The following is a 25,512-nucleotide window of genomic DNA, read 5'->3' on the forward strand; positions in this document are numbered from 1 at the left end:
CCAGGTGGACCCCAGTCCCTCTCCCAGCTGGGGCCCCTCTCCTATGGATGCCAAGCAAAATGAAACGGGGTGGGGGGGAATCTCTTCCTTCCACTCCCCTGGGAGACATTTCTGAGACGAGGGCTGGACGCCCACCCTTCTTTGAACCTGACCCAGTTGCCTGCGTGTGTCAGGAACACGGCCTGGCTGGTAGTTTAGGCAAGAAATGGGCTCCGGGCCTTACGGACACCGCGCCAGGCCCTGAGCGCTCTGACAGCCCGGCCTGGGACAGACCCCTTCCTGCGGCGGGACCCCAGCGCCTGGCAGAGGCTGGTGCTCCTGGATTCGCTCCCTCCTGTCTTTGCCCTTGGAAGGGGTGTATCTGTGGTGTGCACACCGCTGAGCTGGGGGTGGGGGGTGCTTAAACATCACATTGAAGAAACAGCTTTACTGATATAAGAATCACATGCATGGGATTCACCCATTTAGGTCCAGCTCAGCAGGTTCAGCGCATGCGCGGAGCTGTGCGCCCGTCGTCACGGAGCCCTGGGACGTTTTCTTGGCCAAAAGAACCCGTTAGCCATCACCCCGCCCCCGCCGCGACCGCTAGCCTCTTCCTGTCTCTACCTGCCTGTTCTGAGTGCTCCCCGCAGAGGGGGAGCTCTCGCCATGTGGCTTTGTGTCTGGGTCCTTCTCCGAGCATCACGTTTCCAGGCTCACGCGCGCTGTTCAGGTGTCAGCGTTCCGGTCCTTTTCAAGCCCAATAGCATTCCCCAGATGGAGCCCGTTTTATCAACCATCATTTAAGGAAGAAACAAAAGTCCTTGGCTTCTCCTGGCCATTTCCAGGCGGAACATAAAATTGATCTCTGGGCACTGGAGTCAGACACCGACCTCCAGCACTGTCTGACCGTGGCCGCCACAGCGTCCTCCACTGCCTGTGGGAAGACCCTTCCGCCCCAGGTCACCTGCTTTCCTCTTCCGGGTGGGTACTGCGCTCCCAGCCCCACGCAGCCCTCCTGCCCGGATAGCTCAGAGCTCAGGCCTCCTCCCTGCATCCTGGTGGGTGAAAGTGGGGGGTCCTCAGGGAGGGTGCCCAGCACCCCCATACACATGTGCGCATGCACGAGCGCGCGCGCGCACACACACGTCACTCTGATGGACCTGACAGCAGGGAGGCTGGTGTGGGCGAGTTCAGCCGGGGTCAGGGGGGTGGGGTCCCCCGGGGGACAAGGTCCAGTGGCTCCGGTCAGGGCGACATTTGTTTCCAGCATGAACCCCGAGGTCCTGCGGCAGGCACAGCTTGACCCTTCCCAAGGTCACCGGAATGGCTCTGCACTCACCCCACTGGGCCCTGCTCCCAGTGCAGCAGGGCCAAGGAAGGAGGCCAGGGCAGAGGTGCTGCGCCAGCCCCTCCCCGAGGGTCAGGAGATGACCACTCACAGTGCCCCGGGGTCACTGGTCCCTCCAGGCCCCGTTGATGGGCAGCGTCAAAGTGCCCCGTGTCCCATGCGGGAAAGACAGGACCCCAGGACTCGAGGGCAGGAGGGAGAGTGTGCAGTGGGGGAAGGGCAGGAAGGCGGTGGATTTGGGGGGGGGTGGGTCCCAGCCCCAGGGGTCGAAACGGTCCTGTTTCATGGATGAGGAGACTGAGGGTCTGAGGGGCCCAGTGCTGTGCCCTGAGTTCCTGTGGTGGTAAATTGGCAGCGCTGGGTGGTGTGGCCAGGTGTCTCCGGCTCCCAGAACTGAAGCCCAGCCCCCAGGGTGATGGCATCTGGAGGTGGGGCCTTGGGAGGTGATCAGGTCCAGATGAGGCTGGGAGGGTGGGATGGCCGTGTGGGATCAGCGCCCTCGTGAGACGAGGACACAGCCAGATGCTGACTGCCACCCGGAAGAGGCGCCCCCAGAGCAACCACAGCACCCTCCCAACCCCAGGCATCGTGCCTCCAGAACCAATCTAGGCTCAAGGTGGCTGAGGTGGTGGGAGTCCAATCCTGTTTGCTGAATCCGAACACGGTGGGCCCGTGGGCCTGCACAGTCAGGCCGTCCGCTTGCTCTCCGCATCCCCCGCCCGGCCAGCGCGGCCCCACCCCAGCTGGTGATGGTTCCCATCAAAGGGCCGCGAGGGCCCGGCCCCTCTGCTGGTTTCCCTGGCAGCTGGTGAGTCAACCTGTAACTCCCCTGCAACTGGCACCCCCCCACCCCCGGGGAGCGGCCACGTCCGACCCGCCGTCCACCGCACACGGTGTGGGTGGGCCGGTCGCTGCAGGCCCTGGCCCCCACCCATCACGCCGCGGACGTCCCCGTCGCTGACTCCCGGTTCTGTCTTCCGTTTTTAGGCTGCATCAGCACAGGCCTTCGGGGTGCGGCCACCCGCCCTGCTGCAGGGGCACAGAGGGAGGGAGAGCGCGAAGAGGACCCCGGCCTGCCCGCGGCCCCGGCCAGGACCCTGGAGGCGCCGCTGCGAGGGGGCCGCGCTGACCCGCCCACCAGGAGCAGGAGTGACACGTGTCAGCCTCCCCATCCTTCCTCCGCTCCTGGGGGTCTGAAAGGTCAGGCACGGGACCGCTCCACCTGGACGGACGAAGACCTTTCAGACAAAGGTCCAGGTCGGCATGGCTCCTGGCGGTCATCCCCAGGTGACCTGCCACCCGCTGGCGGGCTCTTCCAATGGCGGGGCACCGCCCTCTCCCGCCAGCCCGTTGCAGGAGTTAAACGCGGCAGCTCCCCGGGAGGACGGCACAGATGTCAGCTGTCCGTTCCTGAAATGCCGCCGAAGGAGGCAGTGGGCCGCCGTCTGTAACACTGAAGAGGTGGAAGCCCACCAATGCCCCGCACGGGGAGCCCCGGAGGAATCCCGGTGGAAACCCCAACAGCCGTTAGTCTCCGGGGGTGTGAACTGACACAGCAACCAGCACAGAGACAGGAGTCCCCGCCGTGCCGCAGTGGGTCAAGGGTCCGACTGCAGCCGCTCCGGTCCCTGCAGAGGGGTGGGTCCGACCCGCCGCCCAGCACAGTGAGTTAAAGGTGCTGCCCCGACTGCGACGTCCTTGGAAGCTGTGGCTCAGCTTCGGTCCCTGGCCCGGAACGTCCATCTGTTGAGGGCGCAGCAGCAGCAGAAAAGAGAAAAAAGGAAAAGAGAAGAGGAATCAGCCCAGAGCATGAGGGTGACAGGGCCGGTCGGGGTGACCCATGCGGGGGGCCCACCCGAACCAGAAGTACCGGGAGTAGGTGGGCGGCAGCGGTGCCCCCAACCCGAGGTTTTGCCACCCGGCAGTCGGTCAGGCCTGGGGGCGCCGGGGGAGCCTGCTCTCACAGGTGTGGCCACGTTGAGGGAGCCCCGGGGCTGAGAGAACTTCTCACAGGACGCGTCTCCTGGGGTGGGCTGGGGGCTCCTGAGACCCGCGTCCAAGCCCAGCCTTCCCTCATCTCCCGCCTCCAGCTTGCAGACGGACCCCTCAGGGGGTGGGGGGGGGCTATGAGAGCTGGCGGGACCCTGGAACATCTACTGGAATCTGGGGATCCCCTGATGAGGTGCCAGCGTGTGGGCACACGTGTGTGCGTGCAAGGATGGTCACATGTGCACACGCTCACTCGGCAGGTGCTGTCCCCATGAAGTGGGTTCAAACCTGGTCCTGGAGTCAGGTTTGGGTCCTGGCTCTGGCCCCCACCTTGGGAGAGTTACGGTAACCTCCGCACCGACTCAGTGTTCCCATCTCTAAGTGGGGCCATACAGGGACCCGCCTCCGGGCCGAGGAAGCATCCATTCATCTGTGTGGCACCCCGAGCACACCCCTGGACCAGCGCGCTCGCCCGCCGTCCTCCTGGTCCCTCCAAGATCCTCGGTGCCCCAGGTGGTCTGAGGTTGGGGGCTGGAGGCCCAAGAAGGACCAGCCCTGCTGGTGGGCGAGGCCCCAGGTCCAGGGCGCCCCCTTCTGGTGCCAGCTCCCGAGGGCACAAAGACAAACTGGAGAGCAATTGCTCAGTGATAATTTGCACTTAGATTTATTTAATCGGCAGCACATTAGCGAGGCACACGCGATAACCGTTTAATGACTGTTCTATGTGTAATCCATTTTATTCTCAGCTGGCTCCCACGGTAATTACATTCTGCTGTGTTTAATTCATAGCTTGATCGTTTATTCCAAGTCGTGCTGAGTTGGGCCACAGGCTGGGGGAGGTGCCCTGGGGGAGCCCGGCTCCCCTCGGTCACACATGTCCCCTGGCTCCCGCAGGGTCCGACGCGGGGCCAGGACGGGGCCCACAGGGAAGGTGACGGTGACGACAGTGAACTGAGCAGAGGCTGGTGTCATGTCAGACACTTGGCTGCTTAGTTGAATAACCGCGGGGGACATTTCACCCGGACCCGGACACCCGCGAGCGAGGGCGGGCGGCTCAGGTGAGGGTAACAGGCTGGTCCTGGGCGTTTGACGTGACGTTGCCGTGCCTCCCACCTCGGAAACGGGGGCCGCCGTGGATGTCACTGGGGCTGTGCAGACTGGGTACTGGGTTCTAGTGAATGCAGCAAAAGCGTCGATTCCATCATTAAAATAACCGTTGTCCTCCCTGCTCAGGCAAGGAGATGGGGCCAGAGAGCCCACCGACGGCGTCGGTCAGGCTTCTCCCGCGAAACAGAGCTGACAGGGTGTGCGCGCGCTCGGGCGTGAGGCATCTGGGGACCAGGCTCCTGACCACGTCCGCGGTCCGCAGGCTGGAGGCCAGGAGGCAGGTGGCAGAGTCCAGGCCAAGGACTAGGACAGGGGATGGTGGGAGTCCCGTCTGAGCACAGGAGGAGCGCGGCCCCTCAGGCGGGCAGCAAGACGCCAGCCTCCTTCTCTGCTGTCGTTCCAGCCAGGCCACCCGCCTTGGGGACAGCCATCTGCTTCCCTAAAGCCCACCGACTCCAGCGCTAATCTCTCCCAGAAACACCTTCCCAGACCCCCTGAACGTTTCACATGGGCGCCCCGCGGCCAGGCAGGCTGACACGGGACATAAAGCCCCCCACGTACCTGCCAGGCCTCCCAGCCTCTTCTCGGAACACGGATGTCCCCAGGATGCCTGGCCTTTCTTGGGGTTTGGGACCCCAACGTGTCCACCAGACCATGTGGGAACCTGCTTTCAAAGACAGAGTCCACCGCCCCCACGCCCTGGTTCAGAATCCCTGGGCAGGGTCTCTGCCATCTGCATTTCAAGGGCACCCCGGTAGCAGGGCCGTCACCAAGTTCAGGCCCTGGACTTTGTCCACCCCCACCCCTGCCTAAAGCTCCCCGCAGCCTCAGCGTGTGGCCCGCGCTCCCCGGAGTCCCTTATTTTTCCACGAGAGCTCCGTGCGTGCGTCAGGGCAGCCCGGCCAGGCAATTGCCACACCTGGAAGTCACTAATTAGCGCCTAATTAGCCTCACATCCTGATTTCTCGCCTGAACATCCCATTGTGACTTTGGTTGGCAGCCAATGCCTGCGTCTTTACAACGAGCACCTCCCCCAGGAACGCGCTGCGGGCAGCGGGCAGCGGGCAGGGCCCAGCAGCACCGCTGAGGAGAGACCGGAAGTGGCCACTCAGCCGGCAGGTGGTCAGGCCACGGAACACGAGGTCAGGAGCAGTGGCCACCCTCCCCTTAGCAGCGATTCTAAAGTTGGGGGGCGGGCTGGTGGGCTCCTGGGGGTGGGGGCCGAGGCGGGAACCAGGTTCAGGGCAGGTGGGAGGGAAGGGGGTGGAAAGATTAGGGCTGGTGGAGGGGGGATGGGTGCAGGTGGGCGGCCAAGGCATGGGAGAGGTGGGGCCTGGCTGCTTTTCCTGCGCCCCCCAGTCTGGCCCCAGGGGCACCTTGGGGCAAGGCCGTTTCCGCTCCTGTCTCGTGGCCTAACCGCCTCAGTGGGTAGGAAGTCTCGTGTGGTCTTACGGAGCAGACAATGAACTCAGGAAGCCGGGAGGTGGCGCGCAGCTTGCAACCAGCTTGCCTCCAGCCGGAGCTTCCCCGAGGCCACCACGGACGGTGTCCCCCGCTCCTACCCACCTCCAACACCCTTTTCCCCGGGGCAATGAACTGCCCGCCTCCTCCTTGGGGAAGAAGTGCCCTGGCCCCCAGCGCCTGGAGAAGAGAAGCGCAGGATGCAGACAGTGGGGGACGCTGGCGGCCTTGTCCTGGGAAGGCCAGGTGCCGTCGCTCAAAAGGAAGGTTTCACAGCAAACATGTGGACACACCTGCTGCAGTCACAGCTCAGCCTTCCCAGAAGCCTTGGCAGCTTAGCGGGGGAGGAGGGCTCCTGCACAGAGTCGCCTCCAGGGAAGCCTGGTCCGCCTCCCCCCACAGGCCTTTTCGCCTCCTCCCTGACCCCCCCCTCCCCTTCCCTCCCCACCCTTCCTCCTCCCGCCCCCAAAGCCACAGTTGTGGGGCCATCAATGGAGCAGCTGGGCCTCTTGTTTCCTGGCCACACTGACCTCTGACCACAGATCTTGCCAAGAAGGGGAACTGAGCTGTGGGGGGGACGGTGCCCCTACAGGGCAGTGGGCTTCCCGGGGCTGGGGGGGTGGTGGGGGGGGTCGTCCCAGAGCAACCCTCACCCACAGAAGGTTCACTCTGAGAAAGGCGCTGAGTGTCTCAGCAGGGATCTGGCCCCATGAGGAGCCTCCCAGCTCAGGGTGACGGGTGACAGCTGCTTGGCCCTCCATGAGGACAGGTGTCATCAAGCCCCGGCAGCAGGGAGGTGGGGCGGGCCCCGTCCCTGCCCTCCGCCACAGCTGACTGGGAGACACAGAGCTCATGACTCGTTCAACGGCTGAATGTCACGTTCCGCAGATGAAAAGGCTCATCTTGGCACAGAGGTGGGGACGCAACCGCAGGGAGGGGCGTGGCGTGGCCCCAAGACCAAGCCCCACGCCTGAGATCCCGCCCCCAGCACAGACCCCACCCCCGGCCACTGCACACTCTCCCAGCCAGCTGCCACCACTCTCAGTCTGGTCTGCGTTTTGTTTTCTTTTTTTAAAAAGGTTTTTATTATAAAATATAAAGGGAAGGAGGAGGGTATGTGAAGACTTAGCAGTCATTTCTCCTTTAGTCCGAATTACCATCAGCTGTTTCACCAACGGCAGGTCTGCAAGATGCAGGGGAGGGAAGAGGAAGGCACAGCACGTGGGGCCACCTGCAGGAACAGTCCCCCAAACAGGAGCTGGGGGTCTTCATTTCATGTCCTAGTTTGGGCTGGGGCCGGAGGGAGGCTTATCATTTCCCGAGAAACCCATTCATTCCTTTAGATAAACCAAATGAGCACATCTCTCAGCAGCAAAGCACCCCCGTACAGAAGTTTGAAAATCAGATTCACCTTGAAAGCTCGTGAAAGTTCACGTCCCATTAAAGCTCCTCGGACCTTCATATTGTGTTAGTTCTCAAGCCAGCACACCGGCTGCAGGGCCCCAACTTGTCCCATAAGTGGACGGACCTGGGCGCTCAAAGAACCAAACCCTGGGCAGCTCCTCAACCCGCCCACCCCGCCTCCCTCCCCAGCCACGACTGGCTTTGATCCGGGCCTCCTCGGGGGGCCCCACAGGCACGGTGGCCTCCTTTTGCCTTCTTCAGGGCTTGGGGCAGACCCAGCCCAGGCACCAAGGGTCCAGCTGTGCAGACACGGCCCCGGGGTTGGACACGAGAGGGTCAGAGCACTGGACGTGGCAGAGGGGACCAGGTGAGCTGGGGCTCTGTCTCAAGGGTCGCCCTCCCGCCTCCCGTGGGACCAGGTCCTTTCTAAAGACCCCCCAGGGCCCCCCAGAAGCCCATCTCCAAGCCTTGGAAGGTTGCAGAGGGTGAAGAGCACCTGAAGTCACCACTCAACCAGCCAGAGCCCCCTGTGTGGGCGTCCTGCACGTCAGTGCCCAGCACCCGCGTCTGCCCACCTGCTCCTCACTGGTCAGGGTGCTGACGCCTGTGGGATGCGGATGGTGGGCTCCCTGGGCACTGGGGTGTCCCTTGGCCGAGGCAGGTGAGGGCCCCGCCCTGCGGGAACAGTGCTGATGGCCATGGACAGAGGCCCCACCCCTCCCGCACCAGCGCCTGCAGGTTCCTTTGTCACACGCCTGCTTCCCTGTGACGTGGCGGGAGGAGCCCTCCATCCGTGATTGACAGCACTCGCCTTCAATGGGACAGACGAAGGTGGGCTCCACCAGCCCAGGTGCCACAAAGGCTGCTTGCCGGTCTCATTGGCCACCTCCCTGCCTGACCCTGCCCACCCCCCACCCCAGCGTTGCCTCCAGGTCCCCTCCCCATAAACAGCCTGCATGTGACGCCCTGTCCTACACAGGTTTGGGGGGGACCCCAGGAAGACCCAGGGTGCCCATGCAGCTCCAGGCTGCCCCAGTATGGCCCAGGTGGCACCACGGCCTGTGCAGCATCAACCTCTGCCCCACTTTACACGGGGCCTCGGCGCTCCAGAGAGGGTGGAACCTGCTTCTGCTCTTGGCCCCGAGGGGACGGCCAGGGACGGACTCCGCCATCCACCCCGTGCCCCTCCTCCCTCCACAGTTAGGGAGCAAAGGACATGCCATCCACTCCCCTCCAGACAGGCCCAGGACGCGCCCCCAACCCCAGGACCCCAGCTCACAGCACCACATCTGCACCGTAAACACCTCAGATTTACTGCTCATTTCACAGCGGAAGGAGCTCAAGGGGCGGCAAGATGCCTCAATGGACTCGTTCTGAGATTTATTCTTAACAATGAAAAGGAGACACCTACTGATTTCCAGCTTGGAGACTTCACAGGCAGAGAATTGCCACTCAATAAACGCATTTTTATTTAGCCCAGACTTTGTTTTGCCAAATTGGTTGTGAAACCACCAAACACAGAAATTCCTGTGCCCACTTCCCACCCCACCACCCGGCCCTCGGACAGTCTGGTTTGTCCATGGTCTGCCTGGCATCTCTACCTAAGGACTTTTTTTTAACATGATTTGGCAAAGTCAAAAAGTTCTCATCTGTCCATTGGTGCATTAACAGGTGAAGAATGGAGTGAAATGACAGCAATTTCCCGAGGCTCTTATTTTGTATTTTGTTTTATTTTTTTGTTCTTTAGGGCCGCACCCTCGGCATGCAGAGGTTGCCAGGCTAGGAGTCAAATCAGAGCTGCAGCTGCCGGCCTGCACCACAACTACAACAACCCAGGATCCGAACTGCATCTGCGACCTACCCCACAGCTCACGGCAACGCCGGATCCTTAACCCACTGGGCGAGGCCCGCGTCCTCATGTTTACTAGTCAGATTCATTTTCACTGAGCCACAACGGGAACTCCCTGTGGCTCTTATTTTAAAGGACATCTACAGACATGCCCACCGTACCTGGACCCCCGTCCCCAACCTGGATGTTGGAGCCGGGAACCCGCTGCCGCCCCCCGCCCCGAGGATCCAGGCCGGAAGGATAGTTCAGACGAGCAAAGCACGGGGTGGAACTCCTGGAATATTCTGAAAGAAGCACCACTAGGGCCCTAGAATGATGTTTTCTCAAAGACTTGTTTTTCCTAAGTCACTGGGCAGGCAAATCAGCCTGCGTCGGCGACGTGCTGTCATGAAGCCGATCATTAGCTGTCACAGGAAGAAGCCAGTCACCCCAGCCGGCTGCCATCAGACTGGGGACTGCAGGAGCTAATGTCTTCATAGCCAGCCGTGAAATTTCCAGAAAAGACAGGAATCTATTCAGGCGTGGCCCCCTCATCATGTTCCGACTGATTACAGAGAAATGAAGCCCTAGACTTTCTTCTGATGCCTTTTGCTGCCATTCCTCCATCCTCACACATAAAGCGTTCAGCCACCACGCGGCTCTGGCACCCGAGAGTGATGTCTGAAGAGCCCGCGCCAGGCTCATCGTGTCCACGTTGTGCTCAAGCACCAGTCACGACGCCTGGGTGCAGGGGGTGGGAACTCAATCAAACCAGCTTGAGAAAGAGCGGTGTGGGCAGTGCCAGCTTCAGGTATGGCAGGATCCGGGGCTTGAGCGATGCCATCAGCACCCAGGGGCTCTTTCCAACCACAGCTCTGCGGGAACCAGCTTAGCAGCCAGCGCCAGGGTCTGGACCTTCTCAAAAAGCAGGAAATATTCTGAGTGTCCGCCGGGTGCCCCCGGGGCAGTGGGAGTGGGGCCTCTGATTAGCAGCGGTGGGAGGAGAGGGCCAGCCCTCCCCCACCAAGGCCATGCAGGGTGGGCGCTCAGGAACCAAGACTCCTGGGAGCCAGCAGAGGGCAGGCCTGAGGCGGAGGCACTGAGGGTCTGGACAAGCAAAACCCACAGATGCCCCTCCCGAGTCGAGTCGGGGCCAGCTGCCACCGCCAGAGCAGCGCTGTTTGGCCTGTTGAGAGACTAACACAGAGGCGACCGATTTCCCACCCAGAGGGCAGGCCTTTTTGACCAAAATGGCATTTGAAAAAAAGATTTCAGAAACCAGACTCCGATCCGGGGCCGCGAAGGATGAACTGGGCCTTTCCAAAGAGAAATGGAATAACGTGTCATCCCCTGTCGCCTTCCCGGCCATTGCACAGGCCGTGTATTTAATATGCGACCTGTGTGCATGTGCGCGCGCGTGCGCCCACGTGTGTGTGTGTGTGTGTGTGTGGAGAGGGGCGGGAGAGAAGGTGTGTGTGGATTCCAGGAGACGTGCATGCAAAGTACCAGGAACAATGCAGGCAGCAGATCTGATGCCGCGAGGCAGCGTCTGTGCACAGGCGAGATGGGCGTATTTACGGACCCCAGGGAGGGTGTCATTTCAGCAGATTGCGTGCGTTCGCATGCATAATCTGATTATGTTTCAACTGCTCATTTACACTAGAACACATTTTCCTCAAACGTGCTAATGCTCTTTTTTTCCCCCAGTGATGATATTTTTAAAACCCAGATTGCTGAGCGGCACGGGCGCTGGAAGAGATTTCTGAAGCGAAAACAAGCAGCCCTCCATGAGCGGATCTCCTGCTCCCGCTGGAACTGCGGGGGACCAACAGCCTGTCTCAGAGCCCCGGAGAAGGGCTTTCCAGGACTGGGCCCCAGGGATGGCCCGCCCTCCCCCTCCCTGGCTGGGTCACCCTCCGGGTGCCCACGGGGACACCCTTGAGCGGGGCCAAGAGTGACCATGTGTCAGCACCGCCCTGCATCAAGCCCCCGCACAGGCGGCACTCACCAAAGGGAGGTGAGCCCCCAGGTTGTGGTCATTGGTCACGGCAGCCCCCGGACACTGACAGGGGTCCCAAGAGGAGCTCTGCAGCCACCAGCGCTCTGCTGGTCCAGAGGCAGCCCCCCAATCCCCGGGCCAGCTCTGCCCCCCTCACCCTGCCACCTCTGCTGGTCTGGGCAGGGCAGGGGGCCTGCATGTGGATCTGTTTCGGCCTAGGGCCCTTGCAACCTTCCGGCTCTTCAGATGTTTGATTCATTCCAACAAAACAGCGTCACCCCCCATCCTTTGGTCAGCCCAGGGCCCACCTCACTTGCGCTGAGTGAGGCCGCCGGCTGGCTTCCTAGGGGCTGCCGTCTGAGCTCCAGTCCCACAAGCAGACCCCTTGCCAGCGGGGCGCCCTGATCCCACAGCAAGCTCTGGGTGTCACTTACAGCTCACCCTGTCCCTTGCCCATGGCAAAGGACCAGGCGCCAGCGGGGCACGCGCTGCCCTCTCCCCGGGAAGTGCAAACCTCCACTTCCGCCCGGTGCTCTGACGGGGGCCTCCGGGGGCAGATCTATAAAGAAGGTCTCAGCTGAAAGCCTAGTGCCGGGAAAGCCCTGGTCCCTGAACTGCGAGTCTGCGCTGAGACCCGCCAAGGGGACTTTGTGGCTGCGATTACGGGAGAGCGTGCGTCCTGGATTATCCGTGGGCCCGGCGCATCGTGGGTCCTCCAGAGCAGAGGACACGCTCTGGCTGTTCACGTCGAGGTCGGGAGGCGGGGAGGCGGGAACGTGCGAGGTCTACGGAGCACCGGCTCCGCTCCGAGGCCTCCGGGAGCCGGGCAGCCCCCTGACAAGCAGCCAGGACACAGGCCTCGGTCCTGCAGCCACAGGGGCCTGGGTGAGCCACAGGGATGCTCCCCAGAGCCCCCTCCCCCGCCCCCGTCAAGGGCCCGGCAGCCCACTGGGCTTCTGATCCAGGAGCCAAGACAGGAAAGCTGGCCGCGGGAGGCCACGGTGCACCGTCACTGCCAGGAGCCCTCTGTCGTGGCTGCCCTGCCGACCGGGCCTCCTGCAGCTGGCTCAGTCACCCCGAGAGGAGATCAGGTCCCTGACCCCCCAGTCCCAGGCCTCCAGGCCTCCTCGTTCTGTAGGTGAATAAACGAGGGTGTCTGCTGAGATCTCAGATGACGGTCAGGTTAGCTTGGGGGCCAGTGGCAAGGACCCATGTGTAATCAGCTTGAGGACACAGGGCTCACGGGGCCCAGTCGTCCAGTCCATGGGCTTGGACCATGGCCTTGGGGGCTGCGGGCCCCATTTCACCCCCAAAATGGCCTGAGGGAGCTGGGGGTGTCCTAGAGAGGTGAGGTGGTCCCTCCCAGGGAGGCAGGGGTCCAGCACCGGGCTGTGGCTCCCTCTCTTGCAGCCGGCGTCTCCACCGAGGGTTCTGTCTTGGGGTCCCAACACCGTGAGCACCAGGTCATACAGTGGAAGCCAGAGGTCCCAGACCTGACCAGAGAAGGCGCCCCTTTTCCCTACACCCGCTGGTCAGAACTGACTCCCGTGACACACCTGCCTGCAGGGGGAAGGGGAGAGGGGACGGGGATGCTCGGCCAGCCCCCCCTGGTCATCCCTCCCTGGAGTCCCAAACTTGCCAGGGCACCTCTGAACCCACAGGTGGCCAGAAGGCAGCGGGCACCTCCGCGGGACCACGCCCCTGTATGACCTCGCCCTTCCGGGACCACGCCCCCTCCGTCCGAGGCTCCCTAGGCAAGTGGGCCCCCTGCCCTCAGCCCCTCTGGCACCCGCTCTTTCCTGTGTCCCTCCAATGGGCCATCAGAGCTCCAAGGCAGGAATGACAAAGGAGGCACCGCTCTGGTTTTATTTTTGGAACTCATGTGAAGTCACTGGGAAATGGGAGGCATGTTTTTCTCCTTCAATATTTCTAGGCAACTAGAACTCCTGCTTATAGACAAAGGGAGCAGGCTTCGCGTCTCTGGAGAAGGAGCTGGGACCTCAGAAGTCATGCTTATGCAAATGCCAGAAGGAGAGGGGAGAGAGGCTGACACACAGCTGCCCCCACCCCCCCACCCTCATCCCCCACCCCCATCCCCCACCCATCCCCCACCCATCCCCCATCCCCCCACCCATCCCCCACCCCCATCCCCCATCTCCCCACCCATCCCCCCCACCCCACCCCCACCCCGCCCCGCCCAGAGGGGCCGCTTGGCAAAGCCTGGCAGGGGAAGGCTCCGGGCCAAGGAAGGCATGGGGCAGGGGCCCGCTCGCCCACCGGTGCCCGGCTCCGGGGCCCTGCAGCAGCCGGGAGGCCTTTGGGTGGAGCGCGGGCGCCTCCGCCCTTCTCTCCCCAGGATGCGTGGAGGCTCGGCCAGCCAAACGTGACCCTCTGAGCTTATGCGGCAAGTGTGTTCACAAGCACACCTGGGAAATTTAGCCAGAATTCGGTGAATTTATAAGAGGCATAAACTCTCGGCTTCCCGGGTGAGAGCCGACAAAATACTGCTTTTCTTTGCCAGTGGAGCAGATGGAACTGTTTGTCCTTCTGCACTGGATGTTGTCTTTTGCCCAGGAGCAAATCTCAAAAAGAAAATGCCTTTCCTGGCGGGGGGGGGGGGTTTGTTAAGGCCCGCCCTCGCAGCCGGACCCCCACCGGGTGTGGGGAGGGGAGGGGGGAGGCAGTGGCCTGGGGGGGGTTTACACCGGAAGTCGGGATGCGACTTCAAAGCAAATTCTAAACACCGTCCTTTTTTTGATCTGCCTGAAACAAGTGCCACACAGCCAAGCCTTCCCAGTGGTCATTTTTAGGAAATCGGGCTGCACTGAAGCCTGTTTTGGGGTTTTCTCTTTTTTCCTTGGAAGATGACCTGACATGCCTGGTACCCCAAAACCTCATCTTTCCCAACGCATCCCTCTGCTGAAGGCTCCGTCTCAGGCGGAGTCCGAGGTTGCTGGGCTCCACCCCCGCCTTAGCCGGGGAGTCAGTGGCTGTCAGCTCTTACAAGTGGTTCTGCTCGATAAATCTGGAAATACACATGGCAAGATATTGTCTTGATTACTTAGGAGAAGGGGCTGTGCTTCTGCAGGCAGTGAAATGACAACGGTGACAATGGCGTCCCCATGGCTTGAGCCCCCTCCTGCCCCATCAGCCTCCTGCCTGCTTCCGACAATGGGGCCCCCAAGGGACCAGCCCCCAACCTGCCCCTGGAGCTCAGCCTTCCACACGCCTCCTCCACGCGGACCCTGCCTCTCACGGAATGATTCCCTCACGGGCACTGCCAGGGCCCGGGGGTGTTCCCAGCTCTGGACGGGGTGGGCCCAGCGGCTCTAAGCTGGTGTCACAGAACAGGGGCCTCCATGTGGTGTGAGAACAGGTGTGTGCACACGGTGTGCAGAGCAGCCTGGTGACTTGGGGGCCCCGCGGTCTGCACTCTACAGGTGAGGAAACGGAGGCTTGGTCAGTTTAGTTACCCCGCCCCGACGGACCCACGGGTGGGGTCCTGGCTGGTGAGCCCTGGGGATCGAGCCACAGCGGACCCAGGACTGAAAGCCACGTCCTGAGCAGCCGTCACGTGGCAGACGATGCACTCCGGGCAGCCACCCCCCGCCTCTGACTCTTCCCTGTGAACACAGCTCACGTTTCCAGAACGTGGCCAGGGCCGAGGGTCAAGGGACCATCCAGGGCTGTGAAGGAGGAGGGCTGCTGCCCAAGCTGGAAGGAGGCTCCCCGCCCGCTCCGCCGGCCAGCACGCACGCCCAAGTTGCCCTGTGTTTAAAATCCTCCTTGGAAGGCTGCACAGCCTGACATGAGCAATTTCCGCGCCGTGGGTGAAACTCAGCAGCGACACTGCAGGTCACACAGGTGACGTCTCCCGAGGGTGTCTAACTAAACGCACGCTTCTCCCCACCCACCTGCAGCCTCACGGGGAGCCTCGCAGTAACGGCGATGACAACAAAATGTTTGTTTTGCCACGAAGTCACTGAGTTTGGAGTACTTTGTCAGGCAACAATAGCTAAATAGACAAGGGGTGCAGGCAGTGCTGCGAATGTATTTTTTTTTAATTTAGGGAGAAGCCTTCTTTCTGGCAAGAGTTGCCCAATGGTGGTGTGGGGTCCAGAGGAAAGAGGTGCCTTAAGGACACACCCAGGGACCCAATTCCTGTCGCCAGGAAGGCAGAGCCCCGCTCACCTCTGCTGCCCCCATCCTGGCGGCCGCTCTCTTGGGGTGATCAGGTGCCCTCATGCTCCCATGGCTTCAGGCCCGGGGGTGGCCTGGGGGTGCAGCCTGGAGGGGTCTCTCTTGGGCTCCCTACAGACGCCCTCTTGCAGCTGGAAGCCTGCTGGGGAAAGGCACCATTCGCTGTCTTCTCTTCCACTAGCTGAGCACCCACTGTATACCAGGCAGCCTTGCAGGGCCTCAGAGAAGTTAGCCACGCAAACAAACCAAGAACTGGGCGTTTGGGATGCAAATGTCCTAAAATCAGGTTGTCATGGTTTTCTAAACATATAGTAAAATTCATTGAATTATTAAAAAACAAAACAAAACAAAACACCAGCAGCCCTGCTATGGCAGTGGCCATCCAAGCTTCTTTCCTCTGGGATCCCAGACTTGACCTCAGTCCCCAGGGCTCACCAGCCAGGACCCCAGGCGGGGATCCCAGGAAGCTGGCCACCTGGTCGCCTGCTGCCCGCTCAGCCAATGAACCTGCTTCCCCCACAAACACAGACCCTTTTGAGCGGACCTCAGTCCTGGCTGGCACTGGAGGGCAGGGCCTGGGCGGCTGGCCCAGGCTCTCCCGCAGCCCCGGGCAGCTCACGCAGGGCTCCGCAGGAGTCGGGCTGGCCAAGGGTGTGATTGGGTCAAGCCACTCGCACCTCACCGGAGCTTTCTTTAAATGGTCTCAGCTGTTGCGGAAGCCCGTGAGTCTGGGGAAACCAGAAGAGAAAGGGGCCATTAGCTTGGAGTCGGAGGCTCTGGCCGCCCCGCCGACCAGGCTCCCCGTGCCCGGAAGAACAACCCCAAGCCGCCAGGGACCCCCGGCCAAGGGCCTGCCCCCCCCCAGTGCACGCAAGGCCTCCAGGTGACATTTCCTCTGTGATTTTAAGCAAATGCCTTGTCATAATATTTGTGCTAAGTTGCTGTTATGATTTTTTAAGCTCCTAGGCTGGCTCGAAAAGAAATCTTTGAAAGAAGGCCAGCTTAGCGGAAAGGTCAGGGCGTGGAAACCAAACAGTGAGCTTAAGCGGCGGGCGAGAGCATGTGCGCGTCCTGAGCAGCGACGGCTCCTGGCCGACAAAGGGACAGGCCCCTGTGGCCACAGGCCTCTGCCTTCCTCTCAGGGGGCTCCGAGAGGGGTGACCGGGTGGCACTGGCCATGGTAAGACCCCAGGGCCCCTCTGTGCAGAGATGAGCCCCACGGGTCCGACACAGTCTGGCACTGTCCCTTTCTTTGCGACCCGGACGCTCAGGTCTCAGTCCCAAGACCTGTCCCCTGAACTGGTGGACTTGTCTGCCAGGGAGCAAATCCGGGCTAATTTGGTGGATTTAAAACAACCATGGTTGTCCTGGGCCCTTCGCCCTCCCAGCCCCTGAAGTCGCCCCACAATCTGCTCCACGGCATCAGCTCCACAGGTGTCCACTGAGCACAGGTGTCCACAGGTGGCAAAACGGCGGCATCCGGAACAGCCGGGCCCCCAGAGGCGGCCATTCACCCTTAAGGCCCTTTGCATTTACTTATTTATTTGTCTTTTTAGGGCCCCACCGGCGGCATATGGAGGTTCCCAGGCTAGGGGCCAAATGGGAGCTACAGCTGCTGGTCTACCCCACAGCCACAGCCACGCCAGATCCGAGCCGCATCTGCAACCTACACCCGCTGAGCGAGGCCAGGGACCGAACCCACATCCTCATGGATACTAGTCGGGTTCATGGGTTCATTAACTACGGAGCCTCAACAGGAACTCCCTATATTCGCATTTTACGTACAACCAAGTCGAGGCACAGGAACGCTAAAACACTCACCCAGATATTAAGTAGCAGGTTGAAATTGTGCCCGTAGCCTCTGAGCCCACCGTGCTGGCTCCAGCAAAGGGACCTGTGTGTGTGTGTGTGTGTGTGTCCCTTGAAGACTAAACTTCTAAGCACATGTTTTATGTGCTGAGAACGTCAGGCTTCAGTGGCGAAGACAAGCCTAGAGCCAGCTGGGAACAGACAAGTCAGTACCGAGTGTGAACTTCTCCCCCTGGGTGGCTCTGGAGTCCCGGCAGGGTGCCTCAGCCTCAGCCCCAGCCTCAGCCTCAACGTCCCATTCCCCTCAGCCGACTCCAGGGTCTGACGCCCAGCAGGGCAGGTACAACTAGCCAGGCCTGGCTGTAACGCTGGGACTGGACCCTGAGGGTGCCCTCAGATGGCCAGGTCCACCCAGGGAGGAGGGGCTGGAGGGCATCACTTGCACCCACGGTGGCACCAGGCCACCCCCGGGGCCAGGAGCCCAGCCTGGGCAGGGCGGGGTTCTGCTCCTGTCTCTGCTTTCTGCTCCCCTCATGCACCCTCCCCCCACTTAGCTGCGTGTGGAGCCCCCCTGGGCGCCCAGCTTCTGGAACCCCCATGGGCGCCCCAGAGGAAAGGGCACTCCAGCCATCCCAGCTGGAAGCCTCCTCCTTGGGCCCGGCAGCCCCATTCCCTCCTCTCCCCCTGCTGGGGAGGACCTGGGGGCGACCCGGGGCAGCTCCCTTGGGGCAGGGGGCGCAAGAAGTTGGGAAGACCGGGGAAGGAGGGCGTGCTGCCCGCGGGAGGGCGCCCGGAAAGCGCCAACATTCCCGAGGCACCCCGCCGGAACCCCGGTTCCCTGGGACGCTCCCCCACCCCGAGCCGGGGCTGGCCCTGGGAGCGCGCGGGGGCGACCGGTCGGCCCTGCCCTCCGGCGGGGCGGGGACAGCGGCTGGGGCCGCCTCCTCTCCCGTCCGCCGCCCCCTACGGCTGGGCGCGCCCGCCGCCGCCCGCTCAGTGGAGGCGCGGAGCCCGGGAGGCGCTGGCGCGGCGGGAGGTGCGCGGGGCGGGCGTGCGCGGAGAGCGCCGGGGAGGAGAGCGCGGGCGGCGAGCGAGCGCGCCGGGCCTCCGGGCCCCCGGGCGTGCGCCCCGCGCAGCCCCAGCCGGCCGGGCGCTCTCGGCGGGAGCCGGCGCTGCCGCCCCGGGCCCCGCGCAATCGCGGGGTCTGGCGATCGGAGGAAGCCGGGCCAGCGCGGAGCCCAGCGGGAACCCGCGGCCCCGGTGAGCGCCAGCCCCGAGCGCTCCCGGCTGGCACGGTCCGAGTCCGGCGCTTCCTGGCCGGACGGCGCGCCGGCGCCTTCTGCTCCCTCCCGGCCTGAGACGCGCCCCCTCTCGACCGCGTTCCGGCGGCGGAGGCGCCAGAAGGAACCGGGGATCCCGGGGAGCGCGGCCCCGACCCCGCGCCCGCCATGCGCCTCAACGGCTCGGCGCCCGGCCCCCAGGTCGCCCCAGCCGGCGACCCCCTCTCGCGGCCCCCGTCGGGGCTGGAGGCGGCGCTCCTGGCTCCCGGCTTCGGCAACAGCTCGGGCAACGCGTCGGAGCCCGTGCAAGCGCCCAGCAGCGACCTGGACGTGAACACGGACACTTACTCCAAGGTGCTGGTGACCACCGTGTACCTGGCGCTCTTCGTCGTGGGCACGGTGGGCAACTCGGTGACGGCGTTCACGCTGGCGCGCAAGAAGTCCCTGCAGAACCTGCAGGGCACCGTGCACTACCACCTGGGCAGCCTGGCGCTGTCTGACCTGCTCATCCTGCTGCTGGCCATGCCCGTGGAGCTGTACAACTTTATCTGGGTGCACCACCCCTGGGCCTTCGGCGACGCCGTGTGCCGGGGCTACTACTTCCTCCGAGACGCCTGCACCTACGCCACAGCCCTCAACGTGGCCAGCCTGAGCGTGGAGCGCTACCTGGCCATCTGCCACCCCTTCAAGGCCAAGACCCTCATGTCCCGCAGCCGCACCAAGAAATTCATCAGCGCCATCTGGCTGGCCTCTGGCCTCCTGGCCCTGCCCATGCTCTTCACCATGGGCCAGCAGAACCGCAGCGCCGACGGCCAGCACCCCGGCGGCCTGGTGTGCACGCCCATCGTGGGCACGGCCACAGTCAAGGTCGTCATTGAGGTGAGCAGCCGATTCAGGGGAGCGGGGCCTGGGGGAAGCAGGGGTGGGGGCGCCCGGTGGGGTCTCCCTTGGGGCAAGGGCCCACGCCCTCAGGGAAGCCTCAGGCTCCTCTTTCCCTCACCCCAAAAGTAGTTTCCGGTCTGGGTTCCTCTGGGTTCCGCAAGTTGGAGAAATGTCGCAAAAAAATTTTATTCCTGGGAAGGCAGGAAGGGATGGAAGGCCGGGGTGCAGGAAGGGATGGGGCGGTGCTTGAGAGCAGCCTGACCCCCACTTTCCACCTTTCACTTCAGGGCTGCCAGGTCTCAGGGCCCCCATCTTATCCCCCCTCTATCAAAGGGAGCTGGAGCCCCAGATCTTAGGGGGGAATCTATGGACGGGCCTCAGCTGAGCTGTAAGGTACACTCGTGTGCTGGTGTTGGCCTCTTTCTGGAGAGCTCCCCTTTCATCAGCTTCTCCAAGGGCTTTGTGCTCCCCAGAGACTAGCCCCCCTCCTCCGCCGCAGAACCCTCCTCCCAGGCCGCACCTCCCGTGCGGCGGGGAGGGGGGACAGAGCTGAACCTGATGCCATCTGGGGATGGTTCCTTAGGTTGGGCTCAGTTTTTTCACCTGTGAAATGGGGCAATCAGAGCCCCACCTGTGAGGTGAGGCTTCAAGGGTAAAGGCGGAGCGAGGGCTTGCATGGCTCCCGGCAGGTAGCAGTGCTCAGAGGCGCTCTCGTTGGCTGTGGGGGTGACGAATGTCGTTTGTGCTGGAGAATCCTAAGGTCCTGGGGCTGGTGGCAGGCGGAGGGCCGAGGGCCGAGGGCAGGGAATAACACTGGAGCCGGAGGCCGAGAGCCCTTGAGGGTCTCGGTGAAGCACATGAGAGCCCCCTCCCACCCCAGGAATCAGCTTGGAGGAGGCGGCCTGGCGGGGTCGGGGGAGTCCGGCCCTGGAGAGAAGGCTTATCTGGCAGGGACGGTCCAGGCAGGGCCCTGAAGTGGGAGGAGGCGTCCACAGGAGCCAGTCCTGGCAGAGACGCCCCTTTGAATAGCATGGTGGCCCAAGGATGTGGGCCACCCTGGAGTTTGGGGTGCTGCCTCTAGACCAGGATGGATGGGGAAGGAGCTGGGCGGAGCCGGAGGGGGCCCAGAGGACCTGGTCTGACGGTCCTTTCATGCCGGAGCCGGCAGCAGCCTCCCAGCAGAAAGTGTGCCGGGTGTGGCTGGCATGGGTGGGGAAGTTGGCATGCTGGGGGAGGCAGGAGTTGGTGTCTGTGTGTCCATCCCTGGGCTGCAGCTGACCCTCTGCAGGCCACCACCGGGGTGGACCAGTGGGCAGGATTAAGCCCTGGGTCCCCTCACCTGACCTGAAAACTGATGGCTACAGGTGTCCTGCGTGGAGGGCCCAGCAGCGCGTGGAGCAGGGAGATGAGTCAGAGCAGGCGGCGGCAGGGCGCCTGCCGTAACAGTGGCAGTTGCCTTCCAGCTTCCTTTGAGGTCTTGCTGGGCTGTGCCCGGGGCTGGGGTCTGAGGGACAGCAGCCAGGGCACCTGCCTACAAGTGTGTGACATGTCCGGCTTGGGTCAGCAGATAGGGGTCCGCAGCGCCCCCCTCCCTCCCTCTGCCCCCCACGCAGAGCTCAGCCAGGATGGGTGGGGTTTGGTTCATTGAAAGCAAACCACAGTGGAGGGAGCCCGGCCCCCTTAAAGGGTGCCCACTCTGACTCCTGGGGCCCCTCTGCTGATTCCAAGGAATCAGATGCCCTGTGCACTCTCCCACAGGGCCACTCCTCACAGTCCTTTGGCTTGGGGCGGGGGTGGGGGCAGGTGGAAGGGGAAGGGGGGCCAGGTCCCCATCGTCTGTCTGCTGGGTGCATGTCTGTCGAGCACACACGTGCACACCTGCAGCTGCAGCACTGCCCGGCACTCACTAAATTCTTGCTGGCTTCCTGGTGCCCTCGGCGAGCGGGGGTTTCCTTTTCTGTAAAGGCCTTGGGCCGTGCTTGGGAGAGACTGAGGGCCTGGTCTTCAGAGACCTGTTTCCCTCCGATGTTGACCGCTCCTCGAGGCTTCCAGGGCTCCTGCGTGCGGGCTGCTCCATGTGCCTGAAAGAATGTCCCTCACCGGGGGCCCTGGCCTTGCCGCCTTCCCCCTCCCACCGCCACCCGCCATCCTGGGGTGGGGGGTCCCCACATGGGCTTCTGGGCCAGCATCCACTGTTTTTACACAGTGACGTCTGTCCAGAGAGGGGCTGGGCGCCTTTGTCCCTGCGTCTCCCTCTCCTGGACCACATGTGGAAGTGAGCAGAGGCAGGCCAATTGCAGCGGCCCCCCCTTTCCAAGACGGGACCCCACCCCCCCACTGCAGCCCAAGTGTCTCCCACGAGGACCGCCAGCCCTTCACCCCTGTGGCCTTCCATCCCTGACACTTGCAAACAGAAGTCACGTTTAGAACGAGTGGTTTGGAGGGGATTTCTGAGCAGCTTTGACTTGTCTTTGCTGGACACAGCTTGGCGTCTCCTGAGCTTGCAGCCGGGGCTGGCGGGGGAGCCGCGGGCGGGCAGAGATCACAGTGAGCCCAGGTCCCGGGTCCACAGGCAGGAGGAGCCCACGGAGCCCCGCCCGTTCACACTCAGCGCCGGCTTCAGAAGGGGTGGGGGCCACGCAGGAGGAGCTCGGGTCCGTGGGTACGTGGACCCCGGGCGGCGTCCTGAGCGCCCAGGCCGTCGAGGTCTGACGGGATTCGGCGGAGGCGGAGGCAGCTGAGACCTGTCTCCACAAAGCGGAAGAAAACTGGCCGCTGACCCTTTCCTGGGTGGCTCCGTCCTGTGCCACCGCCACCGGGCCCGCCGACCCCCCAGCCATCCCGTTCGTGTCTCCCGTTCCTTTCCCTGATGCGACACTTGTGGCTGAATTTCGATGAGTCCCAGGGCCCCCAAGGGGTGATATGAACTGGGGAAGTGTGGCAGATCCGGCTGTGTGCACAGAGGGCGCGGCACCCTACCTGGAACGCGCCCCCGATTGAGGGCTGTTCTCCAAGCATCCACCCTGTGCTCAGGAGGTGCCCAGGTCGTGAAAGGCCAGGGAGGCCAGGGGAGCTGTTCTGTATTAAAGGGTCTTAAGGACACAGCAGCTGAGCACACGGCGTGGTTCCCACCCGGCGGTGGTCCAGAAAGGCAAACGGCCCTGAGGGGGCTGTTGAGCCAGCGGCCTAAGGAGGCCCAAGGGTTCGGTGGTGGCGTAGTCCAGTGTGCAGTGGGACCTCGTGGCCTGGCAGCTGCCCCGTGGCTCTGGACAGTCAGTCCTGGGCAGCAAGGGGGGCGGGGACCGCCTGAGCAGCCGTCCCAGGTGACGCCCACAAGCTCAGGGACAGCAGCCCACGTGCCGAGTCCCAGGTCTCGGCTCCGGAGGACTGGGGCGCCAGCCGCGACGCGGGCAGCATGGGAGGCTCGCCCAGGGGGCCCAGCCGGACCGCAGGGCCTGCGAGGGGCGCCCTCTGCTCCCTCCACCCAAAGAAGCTGCCCGCGTCCTGTCTCTCCTGGTGGTTTGTGTTTCGAGGGGAACAGGGATTGCGAGCCTTTCATTCCTTGTTCCGGTAAAGTCGACACATCAGATTTACCCCTTCAGCCACCTGTAAATGAACCACCGCCACCCGTGTCCAGAACCGCCCCCACCCGTGTCCAGAACCCCCATCCCACTGGACACCAGCCGCCCACCCCTGCCAGCCCCAAGCTTCTGTCGCCGTGCTGGCTGCTCTGGGCCCTGGTGCCGGGGTTTCCAGCCTGTCTTTAGTCTTCGGGAAGCAGGTCACAGCGCGCTGGGCCACGGGAGGGAGCCGGCCTCAGAAGGCCTCCAGCTGCACGACCCCGGACGGCTGTTCTGGAAGGAGAGGGATGGGGAGGGGAGACCGCGGCCGCCAGGCTGGGGCCGGGCCCGTGGGGTTGGCGGTGGCTGATGAATGTCCTGAGTCCTGACCTGACTGTGCTACTCGCTCCACGGCTCAGCGTCTGTGGAAACTCCTGGAACTTCGGCTCAAGAGGTCACTTCATTGTGGAGACGCTGCGTCTCCTCCGTGAGTGTCGGAAACGAAAGCTCAGGGCGCCTGGTCCTCTGAAGGCTGTTTGGGTGGCAGGTCCTGTGTCGCGTGGTCGGGGGGGGGGGCGCTTAGGGCAGGAGAGGACCAAGGGGTCCTGGGAACACCCTTGGGAGCACGAAGCCCCAGGCGGCCGCCCCTCCCCGCCCGCCCATCACCAGAGGGAACCAGGCACCCGGGAGGCAGGGCTGAGAGCCCGATCCGCAGACCCGCGAGCGGACCGCGCCGCCGAGCTCTCAGCTGTGGGCGCTGCCCGGTCCCCAAGACCCCCGCGCCGACCCGCATCACCCCGGCACCGCCCTCGCCGTCCGCGGTGGAAGCACAGCCCGCAAGAGGAAGCAGCCGGGCCGCTCAGGTCTGAAGAAGGGACCGAGGCGGGGGGGTTGGGGGTCCCCAAGCAGGCCCGGCGCCCACCCGTACCGCTGTTCCCGCAGGCGGCCGAGACGGAGCCCCTGCCTGCCAGGGTCCCTGCCCTTTGGGGACATCGCACGTGTGCACCTGTGGGGCTCTGCGTCCCCGAGGCAGGGAGCCAGGCAGAGCACCCGAGCTCCTCGGGAAGGGCTGTCTGCGGTCCAGGACCCAAGGTCAAGTCCCAGCTTCACCCCGGCCAGCGGCAGGGCCCGGGCAGCGATGTGACCTTCTGTGGCTCGGTCTCCTCGCCTGCCGGCTGGAGGTGACAGTGACTCACGGGTCCACTGTCTCAGTTGCCTACACGCAGCCCAGCCGGGGCGTCAAGCAGGGGCAGGCCTCCCACTTGCTGGGAGCCGATCTCACTGTCCACGTTCAGTCTCGCCGTGCAGGCTGTGTGCACGCGGCCGGGTCCTGCAGGAGGGTCCTGAGCCTGGCATTGCGCCCACACCTGTAGGGTCAGGGACCAGCCACAGCAACGGTCCAGCCCCCCTGAGAAAGATTTGCTGCCTGAGGGTGGAGGCCTGAGCCTGTCTCTGTGGCGCCGTGTGTGTGTGTGTGTGTATGTGTGTGTGTGTGTGTGTGTGTGTGTGTAGAATCCCCGACTGAGCTCTGTGATGGCACGCCCCCACCCCACACTGGCTGAGCACGTGTGCGAAGTATGGGGGGCGCTGCGAGGATTTCTGCCCCGTGAAGCACGTGTCCCAGCAGAGGACACAGCCAATTGGCGACATGAATGAGCATCTTATGTGGTGGTTGCAAGCGGCAAGGGCAGCCGAGGAAACATGCACGGGGGCGGTGGGGGGGTTAGCGGGGTGACATCTCGGGTCAGAGAAGATCTCACAGACGGGTAAGGAGCAGGTGTGACAGCGTCGGGGAAGGAGGTTGCAGGGAGGGGACAGCCGGAGGGGCTGCGGCTGGCGTGTCCTCTGGAGGGCCACCGGGAGTGGCGTGGCCCAGCGGGTGAGCACAGGGCAGGCCAAGACGTGAGAGACGATCACGGAGGGCCTCGTGGAGGAGGCAGCATCCCTTCTCCAGGGAAATGGGCCCGGTGGGAGCCTGAGCGGACAGCCATGTGGGGCGCTCTGCTGCCTTGTTGGGAGAGCTGGGGGGACGGGGAGGATGGGCCGGGGGCTGCCGTGGGGTCCCAGGTGGGGGCAGAGAAGGTGGGAAAGGATCCGATACCAGATCCAGTTTTCCTGTCTCTTCTTTTGTGCGGGGGCGGCGGGGGCGAGCCCACGGCCTGCAGAAGTTCTGGGGCTGGGGGTCGAATCTGTGCCACAGCAGCTGAATCCTTAAACCACCCGGCCGCCACGGAATTCTTTTTTCTTTGGCGAATTTTTGAGTTACAGCCTGTCACCAGCCCCTGCAACGTCGAGCCCAGTCTCATGGAGTCAGCTCACCCCCAGCCCCAGCCCTGGCCCTGACTCGGATGCCAGGTCCAGGAGCCCGGGGTCTGGCTTCCTTCACTTGCACGACGCCCGGAGGGCCAGCCGGGCCGTCGTCAGTGTGGACAGCGCGTTCCTTCTGTGTGTGGAACTGGAGTCCATCGTACAGAATCTCCAGGGTGTGTTTATCCATTCACTGGTTGAAGGACTGTGGGTGGTTCCAGTTTTGAGCAATTACGCATAAAGCTGCTGAGCATATTCATGGACAGGCCGGCGTGTGAACTTAGGCTCTCACTTCTCACGAGGAAACACTTAGAAGTCAGGTTTCTGGGTCGCACAGGAAGTGGATCTCACCTCAT

At 63.3% G+C, this 25,512-nt stretch overlaps 1 protein-coding gene across 1 annotated transcript in view; it reads left to right on the plus strand.

Moving 5' to 3' along the window:
• Nucleotides 18,576-25,512, plus strand: part of NTSR1 (neurotensin receptor 1) — a 48,699-nt gene continuing 41,762 nt past the window's right edge. The window contains exon 1 of the mRNA XM_021078238.1: nucleotides 18,576-19,286. Coding sequence (XP_020933897.1) covers nucleotides 18,576-19,286 — 711 coding nt within the window. The remainder of the gene's footprint in view (nucleotides 19,287-25,512) is intronic.

Source organism: Sus scrofa, chromosome 17 (assembly GCF_000003025.6).
Source record: "Sus scrofa isolate TJ Tabasco breed Duroc chromosome 17, Sscrofa11.1, whole genome shotgun sequence".
In the NCBI taxonomy this organism is placed as follows: Eukaryota; Metazoa; Chordata; class Mammalia; order Artiodactyla; family Suidae; genus Sus; species Sus scrofa.